The sequence below is a fragment of the Penaeus monodon genome, chromosome 28 (genome assembly GCF_015228065.2).
Source record: "Penaeus monodon isolate SGIC_2016 chromosome 28, NSTDA_Pmon_1, whole genome shotgun sequence".
Classification (NCBI taxonomy): Eukaryota; Metazoa; Arthropoda; class Malacostraca; order Decapoda; family Penaeidae; genus Penaeus; species Penaeus monodon.
In genome coordinates, this window is record NC_051413.1 from 31,295,860 (window position 1) to 31,296,105 (window position 246).

General features: G+C 30.5%; 1 protein-coding gene across 1 annotated transcript in view; it reads right to left on the reverse strand.

Annotated features, from left to right (window-relative positions):
• Positions 1–57: 57 nt before the first annotated feature.
• Positions 58–246, reverse strand: part of LOC119590988 (3-hydroxybutyrate dehydrogenase type 2-like) — a 4,672-nt gene continuing 4,483 nt past the window's right edge. Inside the window, 1 exon segment of the mRNA XM_037939721.1 lies at positions 58–198. Coding sequence (XP_037795649.1) covers positions 145–198 — 54 coding nt within the window. The 3' untranslated portion in view covers positions 58–144.

A 246-nucleotide genomic window follows, 5' to 3' on the forward strand; every position in this document is an offset into this window, starting at 1 on the left:
ATAAACTTGCTCCTTTGTCATTACTTACACCACTCATTATTAACAGTGAAAATTTAATAAGGTAATCCATTTTATTTGTGTCTGATTTTCTCTTTACATTTTTTTTCAATCATCATCTTCCACTGGTAAGTTTCCATATTGATTTTAGAGACAAAACCCACCATCCATTGTAAAAACGTTGCCAGTGTGGTAGGAAGCCTAGAAAATGAGAAAAATAATGTAATTAATACTCCGATCAACTAATTT